We start from the raw sequence: 16,410 nt of genomic DNA on the forward strand, positions 1-16,410 counted from the left end.
GGTTGTAAGACGCGTACACTTACCAACCTGCTCTTTCTTGCTCGTCATCACCGTGTCCGTGTAAGTCCCAGAGGGGTGTGTATCGCATCCTGACAGAGTGCTCATTGCTGATGGAAGTGTTTGTGTTCGTTTGACAGAACATCTGACCAAATCCATGACCATGGGGGATATGAAGACCCCGGACTTCGATGACCTCCTGGCAGCATTTGACATCCCAGATATGGTCGATCCGAAAGCGGCTATTGAGTCTGCGCACGATGAGCAGGAAAGCCACATCAAGCAGAACGCGCACGGAGATGAGGACTCCCACACGCCCTCCTCTTCCGACGTGGGCGTCAGTGTCATCGTGAAGAACGTTCGGAACATCGATTCCTCCGAGGGCGCGGAGAAGGACGGCCACAATCCCACCGGCAACGGCCTACACAACGGCTTTCTCACCGCGTCCTCTCTGGACAGTTACGGCAAAGACGGAGCCAAGTCCTCGAAAGGAGAGGCGCCTACCTCAGAGGTGACTTTGAAAGACTCCACGTTCAGCCAGTTTAGCCCCATCTCCAGCGCTGAGGAGTTTGACGACGACGAGAAGATAGAAGTGGACGACCCCCCGGACAAGGAGGACGTGCGTTCCGGCTTCCGGTCGAACGTGTTGACGGGGTCGTCCGCCCAGCAGGACTACGACAAGCCCAAGGCGCTCGGAGGGGACGGCGTGAGCAAAACTGGAATCTCTCCTGCGGGCAACCTAGAGAAAAACAGAACTGTTAAGAGGGAAACGGAAACAAATTCCATAAATCTGAGTGTTTACGAACCCTTTAAAGCCAGAAAAGCAGAGGATAAGCTAAAGGAAAACTCTGAAAAGGTGCTTGAAAACCGGGCGCACGACGGGAAGCCGAGCTCAGAGAAGAGTGAGCCCGGCCTCGGCGGCCTCGCGCTGTCGAGGTCCAAGCCGTCGTCCAAGTTGTCCTCGTGTATAGCCGCGATCGCAGCCCTGAGTGCTAAGAAGGCTGCCTCCGACTCCTGCAAAGAACCGGTGGCCGACTCCCGGGGATCCTCTCCGTTACCTAAGGAAGCGAACGACAGTCCCAGGGCCATGGAAAAGTCTCCTGAATCCCAGAGCCTCATCGACGGGACGAAGAAGGTGACCCTGAAGCAGCCGGATAGCCCCCGGAGCATCTCCAGTGAGAACAGCAGCAAGGGATCGCCGTCCTCTCCCGCAGGGTCGACACCAGCAATCCCCAAAGTCCGCATCAAGACCATTAAAACATCTTCTGGGGAAATAAAGCGAACAGTGACGAGGGTGTTGCCAGAGGTTGATCTCGACTCTGGAAAAAAGCCCTCTGAGCAGGCAGGCTCCGTGATGGCGTCTGTGACGTCCCTCCTGTCCTCGCAGGCTTCGGCTGCCGTCCTCTCCTCCCCGCCCAGAGCACCTCTGCAGTCGGCGGTGGTCACCAACGCAGTCGCCCCTGCGGAGCTGACCCCCAAACAGGTCACCATTAAGCCCGTGGCAACTGCCTTCCTCCCGGTGTCTGCCGTCAAGACGGCGGGATCGCAGGTCATCAATTTGAAGCTCGCCAACAACACGACGGTCAAAGCCACGGTCATATCTGCTGCCTCGGTTCAGAGCGCCAGCAGCGCCATCATCAAAGCCGCCAACGCCATCCAGCAGCAAACCGTTGTGGTGCCGGCATCCAGCCTGGCCAACGCCAAACTCGTGCCAAAGACTGTGCACCTCGCCAACCTTAACCTTCTGCCTCAGGGCGCCCAGGCCACCTCTGAGCTCCGCCAAGTGCTAACCAAACCTCAGCAGCAAATAAAGCAGGCAATAATCAATGCAGCAGCCTCGCAACCACCCAAAAAGGTGTCTCGAGTCCAGGTGGTGTCCTCCTTGCAGAGTTCCGTGGTGGAAGCTTTCAACAAGGTGCTGAGCAGCGTCAACCCAGTCCCAGTTTACATCCCCAACCTCAGTCCTCCTGCCAACGCAGGCATCACGTTACCGACCCGCGGGTACAAGTGCTTGGAGTGCGGGGACTCCTTTGCCCTCGAAAAGAGCCTGACCCAACACTACGACCGACGCAGTGTGCGCATCGAAGTAACGTGTAACCACTGTACAAAGAACCTCGTTTTTTACAACAAGTGCAGTCTCCTTTCCCATGCCCGCGGGCATAAGGAAAAGGGGGTTGTGATGCAGTGCTCCCACTTGATCTTAAAGCCAGTCCCAGCTGATCAAATGATTGTCTCTCCATCAAGCAATACTTCCACGTCGTCGTCTGCTCTTCCAAGCTCCGTGGGCGCCAGCACACACACTGTAACGAAAATTCAGTCTGGCATAACGGGGACAGTCATATCCGCTCCCTCCAGCACACCCATCATTCCAGCTATGCCTCTAGATGAAGACCCATCCAAGCTCTGTAGGCATAGTCTGAAATGTTTGGAGTGTAACGAAGTTTTCCAGGATGAGACGTCGCTGGCTACACACTTCCAGCAGGCTGCAGATACGAGTGGACAAGTAGAGTATCACTTACATTTTGGTGTTTCGGTGATGAATCTGTAGACATGAGTGCTCTATACAAAGCCCTCTGTTTCAGGGGTGGGAGCTCAGCTAAATGGGTGTGTGTGCATGATGTGTGAAAGAAAGGATTGTTTTCATAGACTTGAATGAACAATGTTGAAATAGGAGTCTTATTTTAAAAACAATTTTTTTGGAAGGTGATTTTTGTTTCCTTTTTCTTTTTTAGACAAACTCTATGTACCAGTTGAGTTATGGAGCCTTAGACTTAGATAAACGAGTTAGTAGGTGATTGGGTCATTGGTGTCCATATGTGGGCAGTCTGAGATCTGGCTAATGCCGTTGTATTGGGTGTTCACATCAGGTCACATCACCAGTATTCCTAAGCTGTCTACAACAGTTTTGGGATTTAAAAAAAAAAAAATTCCTGTTGTTATTTAGAATTACTGTCTTGTATAGTTAAACAGACTTATTTGGTACTCAGTTATGTGGTGTGCCTACTTCACGATGTTGGTCTGGAAGTATGTTCAGTAATAGTCCTCAGTGCAATGAATTTATGCTACAAATGGAAAACCACCTCCATTTGAATACAATACCTTTGCATTTCTTTGCAGGGGTTTTTGTTTTGTTTTGTTTTGTTGTTTGTTTTTTTGAGTGAAGTGTAGGTTGATGCTGGTGAAGTATATGTCACAGTGGGTTAATGCTGGTGAAGTTCGTGTCAGTCCTTCTATCTTCTCTCATTTGCTGTTCTCCAGGAGGCACCATTTGGCCAATAGATCAGTGTGTTTTACATATATATGATACTTATCATTTGGAAGAAACTGGACATGTCGAAGGAACCAGATTCAAGCTAGAGAGACCATATGATTTATTGTTTAAAGTAGATAACTCGTGAAATTGGAAGGGGGGTTGCTAGTTTGAGCTAGTATACTCTGGTTCGAGTTTCTGTTTGTGAAGACCCAGCAGTGAGCCAATCTTTGCTTTATTTGCCTCTGTACCTTGCTAACCAGGGAGTTGATGCTGCAGTCCAGATGTCTGGTAGTTCTGCCAGGATCAGTTCCTCAAGCGCGAACAGTTTTTGGTGGGATCTTGAGTTTGGGGACCGAAAGATCAAGAATACCTCGATATTTTTTTTTCTTTGGATTTTCAGTTTAGTGGCGATGGAAATGATAGTTCTGAGAGCATTCTTGCAGCATTGGATGCTAAATGTTTCATTGGCTGGGACAGTGGAACACTCAGCAGAGTGGCCAGCTAGTTCAGGAAGGCGGAGATTGGCATGCTCTTCTAGTGTATCCTGGTGACAGGGCTTGGGTTCTTTCAGGTGCCCTCTTAACCTTGTCACGGCTTCATCAGAAAGGTAATATTTCTTCTCATCTCCAAAGGATGCAGTTAAAAGAAAAGCTATTTCTTCCATTCAGTTTGTTGTGTGGCCTGGTTTCACCGTCTGCTGGTGTTCTGTGTGGGATGGTGGACCAGGTCCTGGCTTCGGGGGGCCCTCCCCGCCTCTGTGTCATGTGCGCTGCTCACTAGCTGGCATTTTGAGCTGCCCGCCCATAGTCTGTTCTCTTTGGGGTCTCTTCTTGTCCAGGAAGGAGAAAGGACATGGGCACACAGGATATTTCCTTCCTCCACGGATTCCCTAGCTTTGGTTCTTTGTCGACCGTCCAGGCTCAACAGCCAAACCAGAGTCGGATTAAGGTGGAGGTTGCCCTCAGGGAAGGAGCGTAGCATCATTTCTCGTGTGTGTGGCTGCTTTGCCTTGACTTTCGCCTTTTGCTGGGACGAGTGTTCAGTGTGGCTCGCCCGTTTCACCTGGAACGCTTAGGAGTGGTTCATGGCAGAGTAACGTTGACTCTAGGGCCAACTGGACATCGAGCTAGACACCTCGCCCTGCCTCCCAGGCACGGCCGGATGGCAACACAAACGTGCCCCCTGCTGTGCCCTCCCTGTTCCCCACTTCTTGTCTTACTGGAGGCCTTGCCCAGAACGCTGCCCACCACCTCCCGTAATTTCCCTTCTTCTCAGACTGGGCCAGAGGGGTTCTCTTGCAGACCAGCGGGCAGCCTGGCCCCTTGCCCAGCAGCCCAGCCTGCGTGGCTCTCAGTGGGAGGGCTGCCACTTCGCCAGCACGCACTTTAAATCACGCCAACCCCAAGTCTCTCCCCCTGTCCAGGACGTTGGTAGGATCCGTGTGGCTCTTGCCCTACCAGCCTGGGGTGTCGTGGAAGCTGAGGGGGGGCGTCCTCCCCCATTGCAGTCACCGGGTGTGGCATCAGGTAATGGTGGGTGGTGGAGGTGGGGCCGAAGACCGGGAGAGCAGACGAGAGAAAGGAAGAATTGTTCATCTTCTCCAGTTTGCCGTTCACGTGGCCGTCACACACCTTACAGTTTGTGGACTTAAATCCAGTTGGGAAGAAAATCTACCTATGTGAACTGTTCCCTCCCTGCGGGTGGCACTTAAAACCCTCCCGTCTTCCAACAAACTGTAGAAGCCGGACCGGTGGCCTCTCAAGCACCAGTCTTTCTCAGACCCTTCTTTCCTCTGGTCTAGCACAGTCAGGTAGTTAAGACCTTACTTTCCATTGCTCTGTGGACCTCCCCATTCTTGGTAAGACATCAGTGAACCGAGAGAGTGGACTCCCTCCCCTTTGTCACCACCCCCTGTGGCTTCCCGCTCAAGCTTTCCTGAGCTTTCCTGAGCTCTCCTCTGGCAGTGTCCCTAGGTGTGCAAAGTAGTGTTAGTTAAGTTAGGGAACCATCCACAGCGGATGCCTGCGCGGACCCTGCTGCCACTGTTGGTTCTGAAGGTTAAAGAGTGTGATGTTGGGGCCCCAGCAGGACTAACGGGCCCACTACCCATCGCTCATTGCCTGCCAGCTTTAGACTGTACCAGGCCCAGAGAAAGGACTAGGCCTCCTGGCAATGGGCTGTTCTTCCTGCCTGCTTTCCTCCCAGCGTCCCTCCCTTCCTCCTTCCTGCCCGCCTCTACTTGGAATCACCATAATCATGTAAAAACTTTTCCTAATAATGCCACAGTGTTCTGGGTCCTCCTTATCAAATCACTGAATTTTTAAAATTAAAACTTTTTATTTTGACATAATTTTAGATTCATGTAAGACATAATACAGAGATCCTGGGTACCCTTTTTTTTCATTTCCCCCAGTACTACACTTTGCAAAACTGTAGAACAGTATCATAACTAGGATATCGACACCGGTGCACTGAGTCTGCGGAATATTTCTACAACCGCAGGGATCTCTCCTATTGCTTAGCCACCCCTACCCGCTTCTGAACCCCCCAGCAGCCACTAGTCTGTTCTCCATTTTTATGGTCTGTTGTTATTTCAGGAATGCTTTGTAAATAGAGCCATACCATATGTAACCTATGGGAATTGGCTTTTGTATTCCGCGGGATTCCCTGGAGACTCATCCAGGCTGTGGCATGTACCAGTAGTCTGTTCTTTTAGATCACTGAGTAGTGTTCCATGTGAGCTGGTTCCACGGGGTATTTACCTTTCAGCCTTTGGAGGACAATCTGCACTGTTTCCAGCTTGGGGTAATTATGAATAAAGCTGCTCTAAACATTTGTGTACAGGTTTTTGTGTGAACCCACATTTAAGTTTGCTGGGATAAATGCCCAAATGGACAGTTGCTGGGTCATATGATAGTTGCATGTTTATGTTTTTAAGAAACACTTTGCTAGAGTGGCCAAACCGTTTTATATTGCACGGGCAGTGTATGGGTGACCCGGTTTCTCTGCGTCTTCGCCGGCTTTTGTTGGTATTTTCCATTTTAGTCATTTTGGTAGGTGTGTGGTAGCTGCTTGTGGTCTTCATTTGCAGTTCTCCAGTAACAAAGGATGTAGAACATCTCTTTCCATATATATGTTTATGTGTCCTCTTATATCCTTTCTGGTGAAATGTCTCCTTGTGTCTTTTGCCCATTTTTCTAATTAGATCGCATGTGTGTTTTTAAACTGTTGCGTTTTAGGAGCTCTTGTATTCTAGACACTCACTAGTCCTTTGTTGGGTGTGTGGTTGCAAGTCTTTTCTCCCAGTTGTGGCTTGTCTTTCCGGTTTTTAAAAACTTTTTTTGAAGTACTATTAAACCTCTGCATCTTTAAAATAGGTCTTTGGAAGAGCAAATGCTTTCAGTTCTGATGAAGTCCAGTGTATCTGTTTTCCCTTTTATAGCTCATACTTTTGGTGTCAAATCTGTTTTTTGCTCTAGATCCTGAAAATATTTTTCCTAAAAGTTCTGTAGTTTTAGGTTTTTTATTTAAGCCCATGATCCATTTGGGTTAGTTTTTGTATAAGGTATGAGACGTATGCTGAGTTCTTTTATTGTTGTTTGTTTTCTCCATGCATGTCGTCTTCTTCTAAGACCGTTTGTCTTTCCTCTGTTGAATTCCTTGGCACCTTTGTTGAGTATCAGTTGGGCATATGTATATGTTTAAGTAAGCTCTATGCCCAATGTGGGGCTAAAACTCAACAACCCCAAGATCAAGAGTTGTACGCTGTATGGACTAATCCAGCCAGGTGCTCCTCATTGGGCATATTTGTATGTGGCTATTTCTGGGTTCTGGGTTCTGTTCCATTGATTTACATGTCTGTCCCTGTACCAGTTCTACACAGTCTTGATTATAGTAACTATAAAGTATCTTGAAATCTAGTACGTGATATGCCCAACTTTATTCTTTTTTCTCAAAATAGTTATTTTTTCTAATTGAAGTATAGTTGACACTCGACTTATTTTTAGCTATTCTAGTTCTTTTGCTTTTCCATATAAATTTTAGAATAGTCTTGTCTATATCTACAAAATCTGGGATTTTGATAGGAATTAAATTTAAACCTGTATATGAGTTTGGGGAGAATCAATATCTCTACTATGTTGAGTCTTTCAGTTCATGAACATGGAATGTCTATTTATTTATTTATTTATTTATTTATTTATTTATTTATTTATTTAAAATTTATTTGAGAGATAGAGGAAGTGTGCATATGATCAAGGGGAGCAGTAGAGGGAGAGGGACAAGCATACGCCTTGCTCAATCCCACAACTCTGAGAGCGTGACTTGAGCCTAAATCAAGTCAGACACTCAACAGAACCCAAGCTCCTCTCTCCATTTATCTAGATCTTTTATTTTCTTTTATTTTGTGCTTTTCATCATACAAGTCTTCTAAATGTCTTATCCTGCTCTTTTCTTGTTTCCTTCCTAACAATTGTAAATGGTATTGTGTTTTTCTGTGTTCATATGTTCATTGCTGATATGAAATACAGCTAATTTTTCTATATATATCACGTACTTCCTGACTTTGTTGTACTTGTTTATTGGATTCAGTATTGGGAGGATAGCTTACATTGAGTTTTCAGGTATTGAACCAGCCTTGCATCCCTTGAATGAATCCCACTTGGTCAGGCTGTAGTGAAAAATTTTTTTTTAAGATTTTATTTATTCATTCCTGAGAGGCAGAGACACTGGCGGAGGGAGAAGCAGGCTCCCTGCGTGGAGCCCGATGCGGGACTTGATCCCAGGACCCTGGGATCACAACCTGAGCAAAGGCAGATGCTCAACCACTGAGACACCCCGGTGCCCCTGATTCTTTTTACATATTGTAAAGTTTATCTATTAATATTTTATTAGTGTTTTACATGTATATTCATCAGGGTTTTTATTTTTATTTTTTGGTACTGTCTTTTATTGGTTTTGGACAGGTCAGTATTAGTTTTATATAATGCACTGAGAAGTGTTCTATTTTCTGAAAGAGACTGTACAATTAGGGTTCATTCTTCTTTCAGTATTTGGTAGAATTCTTCAGTGAAACTTTCTGGGTCTAGAGATTTCTTTTGGCATTTTTAAAAAATACCTTCTGGGCTGGTAGAAGGGCTCCATCACTTGGTGTAGGGATGAAAGTCCCTCTTCCCTGCTGACTTTCTCCGATACCATCTAGGCAGAGGTGTTGGGACAATTTACTACCATTTGCAAGAGCGTAGAAGTCTGGGTTGCTCCTGGACTTGGTATGGTGGATGTGCAGCCACAGTGTTTAATGTGGTATTTGGCTGGAGTAGAGCAGTCATTGTCTAAAAAGTTTTCTAATTTTTTTTTTTAAGATTTTATTTATTTATTCATGAGAGACACAGAGAGAAAGAGAGAGGCAGAGACACAGGGAGAGGGAGAAGCAGGCTCCATGCAGGGAGCCTGATGTGGAACTCAATCCCGGGACTCCAGGATCATGCCCTGGGCCGAAGACAGGCGCTAAACCGCTGAGCCACCCAGGGATCCCCAAAAGTTTTCTATTTTGTTAGCCTGACCTTTCTCTGGTCCTTTGACTCGTGAGAGGAGACTTTTTTGGGGGATTTTTTTTGGGGGGGTCTTGGTGTTTCTGGGTTGCCAGCTTCTTCAGCTCCAAATGTGGGCACGTGAGGCAAAAAAGAAACTGAGAGAACTCATCACTGTGTCATTCCTAGGGTTCTGAGGTCTCTAGCCAGCCTCATTTCTTCTCTCTGTTTTTCAGAGTCTTTTAATGTCTATTTTATACATAATGCCCGGAAGTTTCACCTGTGCATGGTGGAAGGAATAGGTAAAGCTATTTCTTTCCCCCTTTCCTGGAAATAGACATTTCAAACTGTTTAAATATCCTTTATCCTTTAGAGCTGGTGTGGCTTTAAAGAGAGATCCCATAATTACATCGTTAGGCTCAGCCTGAGCCTTCCAGCTTGTGATTCTCAGTTGTTTTTTGGAACTAGGTGTCCTGGAAGCAAACATCCTACTCGACTCTCCCGGATTCCTCTCTTCTCTCTAGTTGAGACATTTCCATGCATCCTTGGCTCTTAGCCCACCCATGAAAGCAATTAGGGATAAGGAGGCGAATCTCTTCTTTTCCCTTTGTTGTCTGTAGAACCCAGCGTTTCTCTTGGGAACCACGTTTTCTTGGTTGAGCACAATCACCATTACCTTTTCATCACTCAGTTTTCTCCCCATTTAGATGTTGACTCCCATTGCTGTTGGAATGGGTCCTTCCAGGAGTTTCCCAGGGATGCTTGTTGGAACTCAGCAAAGGGTCTCTTTTTCTGTTAACACCAAGTGTGGCCGCATGTGCTGGATCTCCTCCTGCCATCTCCCCAGGCATGCGCATTCACCCTTTTGAGACCTTTCGAGAAGGTCGTGGGATGAAGGAGGGTTTTGGTGGCTTGTGCTGATTTCTGCTGTGCCAGTTACTCCTCCTCTCTCAAATGTTCTGTGGCCAGTCTGTACAAAAGTAGCGATTGCCACAGACCATCAGAGTGCCACTTTATAAATCACTGGCCTCTTGCTCCACACACCTGCTGGTAGAGGCCTCTACCAAGAGCTGGGTTGGAATGTAGGGTTTAGCTCAAGGCCCGCCGGCCCTACATTCCCCAAGCCAGAATCCAAGTCATGGAATTCCGTCCCACTCTGCTATGTGATAGGGGCAGGGCTCCAGGCACGCTTAGCCCATGTCCTGACTGCCCTGCCTATGTCTGCTGATCTCCCGGAGGAGCAAGCAGCTGAAGGAGAGGGTGGGATGGCAAAGAATCTTGGGTGGGTCATTTCCCTGCCCAACCACGTGGAACCAAGCAGTGCAGTGAAAATGGAGTCCTGCGGGCCCTTGACTTTGTAACACCAGTAAATCTGCCCTGTTTGGAGGTCTTTATTCTGACCTATAATAATCCCTGCTCTGGGGCACATTGAGAAAAGGAGTGGGTGGAGGGGTGGAGAAGCTTCCTTATTCTCCATGAAGTATTTAAGAGCTGACAACTGTACTGTTAATAATTGATACTAAAATGTATCTGAATGGAATGTCTTTGCTTCACCTCTGGTAAAACCATGACTAAATTTAGCCAAGTACAGACTGGAAGTGCCTACTATATAACCTCTTAATTGGTAGAATGTTTTCTTCCTGTAGAATGGACATAGAATCAGAAAATGTTACAGGTCCTTTGGTCAACTCTTTTGTTTTACAGTTGAAGAAACACATGCCCAGTGAGTAGCAGAATGGGGACTCAAGGCAAGATTTTTTTTTATAGCCAATTCATTATTCTTTCCGCTTCGTCACGCCGATAACCTAGAATCTAGAAGCATTTTACAGGGGCAGAGACCATAAGAATTATAAGAGAATGGAATCTTGGGTTCTAGCCAGGTCAGCTCCAAAAGTACAGTTAGAGGTGACTTTTCCTGCAGTGGTCCTCATTTTCCAGGATCGCTGATTCAGTTTAGTTTCTGAGCATCATTAACACAGCACGAAGCGTATATTAAATTATCGTAAGCAGCCCCAGTCTGCTCTTCCGAGGCATACTCTGCCCAGGCACCTGCTCTGGAAACCCTGGAGCCCACCTCAGTGCCCTCGCCCACCCAAAATATTACTAGCCGGAGACTCTCCACTCTTGCTTGGTCCTGCTCTTCTTCTAAGTGACCCATTAAATTCTGGTCGGACCACTCCAATCCCAGTTTGCATTTCGACATCATCAACCTTTTCTCCCGTGATTATCATCTGAGTAGATTATATGTGCTGACCATACCGCTTTCTGCAAATCTGCTCTTTCAACTGTCAACTCTTATTAGAAAAATTTTTAGTGCAACAGAATGATTTGAGGACAAAACCACCACAACTCACCAGCTTGGAAACCAAAGTAGGTATATAGTCCTTTCTGTTTGTAAATCTTGCTTTGTGTTATTTCTCACTTAAGTGTGATCTGAAATGAAAGGCTTTGTGTTCTCATCGTGAATAGGGATGAAAGCAAGAGCCAGAAAGCAAGCCGGGATACTTTATTATTACTGGTATTATTTTTGGGGCAATTTTGCTGTAGTCAGAAGACCTCAAAACTGCCGTCAATGGGACAGAAGTAGTTTACGTAGCTCAGGGGCTGATTATTAAGCCGGTGGTGTTTTGACCTTCAGACCCATTGTTTCAGGCTGCTGTCAGCTTTGGTGTCTTGGTATGTAAGCCCAGTACATGGTTTATTTACTCATACTTCTCTGGCTTTTCTCACCCTTCCCAGACAGTTTTTCTCCTTAAAACAAGAACTGAAACACATAGAATTCTTTCCCTGGTTACTCAGATAATTCCTCTTGCATGCAAGGAGGATGCCAAGCCCTAGCATCCCCGAGTCCTCAGTACGACCGTGATGTGCCCCATTCCCCTTCCTGCCAGCTGTGTCTGCGCGCCAGCTGCCCGTGGCAGTGCCAGGACCGGGCGGAGAAGGCACAATATGAGTAATTGTCACATATGGAATGTGATTACTTTTCAGCTTTATCTTCCTGTCTCTTTCTCATGTTACTTGACTTTCGAAAAGTAGTATCTTACTTTAAAAAGTCGCAGTTCTCTGAGCAAAGGAGTCTGCCCCAGAGTAGGAAATTTAAGTTTTTATTTAAATTTTAGTTAGCTGACATAGAGTGTAATGTTAGAATTTAGTGATTCATCATTTATGTATAACACCCAGTGCTCATCACAAGTGTCCTCCACACCTGTCACCCATTTAGCCCATCCCCTGTCCACCTGCCCACCTAATAGCCTACTATTGAGTGGAAGCCTTCCAATAACATAAACAGTTGATTAACATATTTTGTATGTTGTGTGTATTATATATCATATCCTTATCATGTAAGCTAGAGAAAAGAAAATGTTAAAATCACAAGGAAGATAAATTACCTTGCAGTACTATAAAAAATCCTCATGTACGTGGACCCGTGCAGTTCAAACCATGTTGTTCAAGGGCCAACTGTATACTTTTTTCTATTCAAACAGTAAGTACTGCCCCATTAAACTGCTTTATCCTCTTGTAAATAACCTCAACTTATATAGTAGAGAATTAGAGTTTTAAGATATATTGTAGTTCCTTTGATTTACAAAAAAGGAAGGAAAGTCAGATTCTTTTATACCACAAAGAATCCTGGTCTGACCCTATACTAGTATATCCCCCCAAATCTGGAGAATGGGTGTTATTGCCACAAATTCAAAGTGTCTCAGAGAAGCTAATGGGATATTCTCTTTAGTGCTGTGAAAATGCTGTAGCACTGTCTCAGGAAGCAGGGGGTATTCACAGCATTATAACAGGTACAGTGAAGCTAAACACCTTCAGGGAGTACAGTTAGGCACGAGTCATATGAATTTAAAACTATTGGTACCACTCAAGTATCAAGGAAGAGAATATCTACGACAAAAATACCATGCTTTTTCTCAAAATGGAATAGAGGCAAGAAGTGGAAGCAGGTACCTAGAGAGAAATGTGGAAGTAAATACAGTGTATGTGTATGAACATATATACATGTGTGTGTGTATAAGTTATAGATAAGGTCTTTACCCAGTGTGATTCCCCAGTGATGGAGTATCCCATTTCAGTAATTGCAAAATATGGATGCATTTTCACTTGGGGCAGTAGTGTGTACTAGCTCCCACTTTCTGGAACTTCTGTGTCCAGAGTGGGTGAGAAGCCCCAGCCAGGGGAAATGGGTGAGTGCAAATACTCAGAGTTAGTCAGTGGCCAGGAAGGAAGAGGGGTGGGACAGCCGCCAGCAGCCCTCACAGAGCTCCCCCAGCCGGACCTCCCCACCACACAGGTGCATCACCAAGGGAATGCTTCCCCTCTCCAGGAAACAGGTCTGAGCAAGGTCGGTATTGAAATGGTGGCATTTGTTGTTGCTGTTACTCTTCCCACGTTTTCCGTGGCCTTTGCATTTCGAGAATTCTGTTGTAAAGAACACTCTGTAGTTCATAAAATCTTGAATCATTTCGATAATCTAACCTGCTAGCAACAAAGCCTTTTCATTTGCCAATATTTCCGTGACTGTTTTATATATTTTTAGAGGTATCATAAACAAGCAAATGCCCAACAGGGCAGAGTAAATAATTTATTGAGAATTTTGTGCGTATTACAAAGGGTATTTGTTGATATACCTTGACAAGAGATAATGTGAAAGCTATTTTGTTTTTTTTTTCCTTTTTTTTTTTTTTTTAGGTTTTCTTAGACTTACGTTGCTGTTTTTCCCCATTATCAAATAGCATAACAATATTGCTGTAGATAAAAGAGGGGCTATAGAGGCAGCTGTAGATCCCCTCGAATCCTAACATGATGGTCAGGCACTTCTGATAGGTTAAGTAGTGAGCTCCTAGGTCCAGCAATGTATGCAGCTTCCCAATGATTTCACTTACCTATGTCCTAGATTGTTATGAGAATTGAATGAGATGTTGCATTTACCTGTATTTAAAGTACTTAGTTCATGACTTGGCCTATAGTAGAATGGGGTCCCTATCTCAGTTGCGCGTGGAAACGCAGATGTTATGATTCACTGCCTGGGATTAATGACCATGTGGGGAAAGCAAATAGAAGACCTGAGTTCAAAGGAACCAGTGATTACCTCTGATAGTGTAGACATCAACGGGATCTTCTAATGCATGAAGGTGCAGATGACTTTTCCTTGTTGTGGCTTGTTTTAACCCTGGCTGTATGCGTTGTTAGAAAAGGAACTTTTTTTTTTTTTTAAATGATGCTGGCCTCATCAAAGCTGCCTGTGATGTTCTTATTTTGTGATTACAATAAACGTTTTGTGGGAAAACATTTGTATTTTTAGTCCTTTCAGAAGGAAAGTTGGACAGAATTTTCAAGCAAGTTTCTGGTTTTCCAAAGTTCAGTTGCTCAGAAATTTAAAACCTTAATTTTGGGGGCTTGATTTAAATGCTAAAAGAAAAAAATGTTTTAAAAGTGTTATGCCTCTTGTTATAAAAGGTCATTTTAAATCTTAGCCAGAGTCTGTATTTTGAGAATTTCTTTAACTGACTTCAGTACAAATTAGACATTTTAGAAGGTAGTATATACTTGTTGCATGAATGGCTAACTAGAATTGGAATACGTTTATCTCGTGCTGTGTTAGGTTTGCTTTGGGAGTGGACACAGTAAGTCTTCACTTTGTATTTACCTTAAGTTATCAGTTTTTGAGTTTTAAAAATATGCCATGATTACTGTTTATACCTAAGGGGATGAAAAAAAATGTGTTTTCAGTTTTAGTGTGTTTCAGTTTTTCCTGATTAGTGAAGTGTAGAGCCTTTTCGAGAGAGCATTTCTGTCTTTATATGTGACTAGATTTTAAGGTTTGTAAGGTTTCAGTTTAATATTGAAATTTATGTATCTGAATTTGAGTTCATTGGTTATCTTATAAATCCTATAAACTCTAGCTCATCCATTGAAAGATGATTTCAAGGGGAAGAGAAACAACTAATTGCTGTGGTCATTCTTTTGCATTTCTGTATTTTAGATTTCAGGTAACTGAAGTGACTGGGAAAAGAAAGAAAGAAGCTGGATTAGTCTCTGATTAATTTTAATATTCTGAAGAAAGTTTTTTATGAGTTGTGGGAACTGGCTACTGTTGAGATAGATGCCTGTAAACTTGTAATTACACATTAAAGCTGACTTGCTAATGTAATTTGTAAGATGACCTCCTCTAATGCCCCTCCTCTGCACTGAACAAAATGTAAGAGTAACAAAATTGGAAGTCGGCCTGAAGCCGACATTCTCTTGACCTCATGTTTTGGGATGACCCTGACAACGTAGTGGTACATACTATTTTTATTTTCCAGGGCAAGGGATTTTTACATTAAACGTTTAACTTTCAAGTTTGATGTTTCCTTGGGTTTAGAATCTGTGCTAGCAGTATTTGAAATTAGCGATGTGCAATTATTTTGGGGTTTAACCACGCTTCTTTGCATATTAGAAACAACTTCGTAGGACCAACCCTGTTTCCCCCTCTGGTTTATCTAGAAGACTTGCACTATCTGCCAGATGCTGCTTCCTAACCAGTGCAGTTATGCATCTCACCAGAGAATCCATCAGCACAAATCTCCCTACACCTGCCCCGAGTGCGGGGCCATCTGCAGGTCGGTGCACTTCCAGAGCCACGTCACCAAGAACTGTCTGCACTACACGCGGAGAGTTGGTTTTCGGTCAGTATATTGTTCGCTTAAACGTGCAAGTAAAGCCTGTTCACTCGTAAACCGCACAGCGTTTCGCGCGGTCTGTGCACACCGTTTTCAGGGTCATACAGTGATACCTCAATTAACAGATCCTTTGGGAACCGAGTTCATTTGTGGTAGAGTTGGTCTGCGTGAGCCCTTGTGGTGTTGGCCCTCTGGTCCCTACAGAGCTGAGGGTAAACGGAGCCTGTCATCCTCCAAGACTGTGCATGCAGCCACGTTCGGCTTTGATGAACCACTAGAGCCTTTTCTTTCTGCACCCTTTCCAGCACCCTTCTCTTGTCACGCTCTCTGCATTTTAACTCCTATAAGAACACCATGCATCTCTGTACCCCTTAATATGTCTCCTCTGATCCAAACAGAAAAGGTGCATGGTCCCTTCCTTTTACTTCTTCCTGTTGAAGGATTGGGTGTTTGTCTTTTCCTAACATCGCTCTTTGTGGAAGAACCTTCCACCTCAGGTAACCTTCCTCTATCCCTTCTTCCCCATTACCCAGGTCCGGGCATTTCCCTCGTCTCTGTACATCTTAGCTATGGCCCCCCTCACTGCCCACCCAAGAATCTCAGATAACGTCTTCTACAACATCTGGCGAATCTAATGTTCATTTAGCTATCATTGAGTGATAATGTATTTGAACTTGGCCTTCTACTTTGTGACCTTCTGAAATGCATTCCTGTGCCTTTTATATTTTGACTCCACGGAGGTCAGCCAAGGAAATATGTCGTTGATACACAGTGTCTTTGTTAATAGAGGTATTACTGTACTGTGTGTTTATCTTAAAATTAAGTGTTTGGTTGCCTGTAACTTGAATGTTAGCCTGTTAATACAGTGATGTCTTCGAGTTATACAGTTACGATATTTTATAAAAATGAAGTCTAGATGGCATAATTGGATGCTTTTATTTCAGTTAAATTTAGGTTACAGCAT

At 44.7% G+C, this 16,410-nt stretch overlaps 1 protein-coding gene across 11 annotated transcripts in view; it reads left to right on the forward strand.

Moving 5' to 3' along the window:
- LOC129495442 (zinc finger protein 532) overlaps window positions 1–16,410 on the forward strand; it is a 107,535-nt gene that overhangs the window by 49,736 nt on the left and 41,389 nt on the right. For 10 of the 11 annotated variants that reach the window (XM_055302933.1, XM_055302932.1, XM_055302929.1 and 7 more), the window contains 2 exons: window positions 138–2,500; window positions 15,271–15,452. In XM_055302933.1, the coding sequence (XP_055158908.1) occupies window positions 155–2,500; window positions 15,271–15,452 (2,528 nt within the window). In that variant the 5' untranslated portion in view covers window positions 138–154. The remainder of the gene's footprint in view (window positions 1–137; window positions 2,501–15,270; window positions 15,453–16,410) is intronic. The other variant, XM_055302937.1, reaches the window with a different exon arrangement.

This window comes from Nyctereutes procyonoides, unplaced genomic scaffold, assembly GCF_905146905.1.
Source record: "Nyctereutes procyonoides isolate TBG_1078 unplaced genomic scaffold, NYPRO_anot_genome, whole genome shotgun sequence".
NCBI classification, from domain to species: domain Eukaryota; kingdom Metazoa; phylum Chordata; class Mammalia; order Carnivora; family Canidae; genus Nyctereutes; species Nyctereutes procyonoides.